The sequence below is a fragment of the Sphaeroforma arctica genome, assembly GCF_001186125.1.
Source record: "Sphaeroforma arctica JP610 unplaced genomic scaffold supercont1.7800, whole genome shotgun sequence".
NCBI classification, from domain to species: Eukaryota; class Ichthyosporea; order Ichthyophonida; genus Sphaeroforma; species Sphaeroforma arctica.
In genome coordinates this window covers 1-1,355 of record NW_014032758.1, presented here as the reverse complement: position 1 = coordinate 1,355, position 1,355 = coordinate 1, and the positions used below count along the sequence as shown (strand labels likewise).

General features: G+C 30.0%; 1 protein-coding gene across 1 annotated transcript; it reads left to right on the top strand.

Annotated features, from left to right (window-relative positions):
* Positions 1–626: 626 nt before the first annotated feature.
* SARC_16313 (hypothetical protein) lies at positions 627–1,215 on the top strand (the record flags this gene model as incomplete). The annotated part of the gene is made up of 2 exons (XM_014289580.1): positions 627–635; positions 1,051–1,215. Coding segments are annotated over 2 exons (174 nt in total), but the record flags the coding sequence as incomplete, so codon positions are not given.
* Positions 1,216–1,355: the final 140 nt, after the last annotated feature.

The window sequence follows — 1,355 nt, the reverse complement described above, 5'->3', positions numbered from 1 at the left end:
AGATATATATATATATATATATAGATATATATATATATATATATATATACACATATATAACATAATATATATATACGTATATATAACATATATATATATATATATACATATATATATATATATATATATATATAATATATATATATATATATACATATATATATATATATATATATATATATATATGTATATATATATAATATATATATATATATATATATACATATATATATATATATTGCACACACACACACATATATATATATATACATATATAATATATATATATATATATATATTTATATATATATATATATATATATATATATGTATATATATATTTGTATATGTATATATATATATATATATATATATATATATATATATATATATATATACATATATATATGTTTTCACACACACACACACACACATATATATATATATATGCTTTCACACACACACACACACACACACAAACACGTATATATATATATAAATGTATAATTTGAGGGGGAGGTGGGTTGGGTGCTGTGACATGCCGAGAGAATTTCAACTCGATTGCGAACCAACTTTCATTTGCGTAGTACGTACTGATCTTGGATTAACAGTCTTATTGATACGACATGTGCATGGTATGGAGAGGAAGAATGCATTAGAATAAGTTGTTTGCGCTTGTTGGGAGAAAGAAAAATGCTAGATTTACTAGACACTTGTCCTAGAGATATCGATTGAAAGGATCAACCATGAAGGGAGTATTGATCCGTCCGACACCCATTAATAGTCCACTTTTTATTTTAGGAGGGCTCACGTTTTATCTGTACTCACGGTCTATTCCTCGCTTATATCATTTGCAATACTGCCATTGTATTTCTAAATAGTAGACACCCATTAATAGTCCACTTTTTATTTTGTGAGTGCTCACGTTTTACCTGTACTCACGGTCTATTTCTCACTTATTACATATACAACACTGCCATAGTATTGCTAAATAATATCTCAAGTATAAATCTCAATATTACTATCACGTTCTCGATACGTCGCAAATAGGTACTGCTGCCCGATATCCCCAGCATAGACCTGTTCAAGATGTACCTCAAGTACATGAAGGATTCCAAGTCTGCATCGGCCACCTTCAAGGAAACTATGAAGACAGCGTACCGCTTCTCGTTGCACCAGATTGGTCTGGATATCGCGTCCACGTCTGTTTGGCAGGTATATGCACACACATACACACACCCACACGCACACCCACACAGACACAGAGAGAGACTGTCACACACATACACACAAACACACATACATTCACACACACATTCACACACACACACATACACACACACACATATATATAT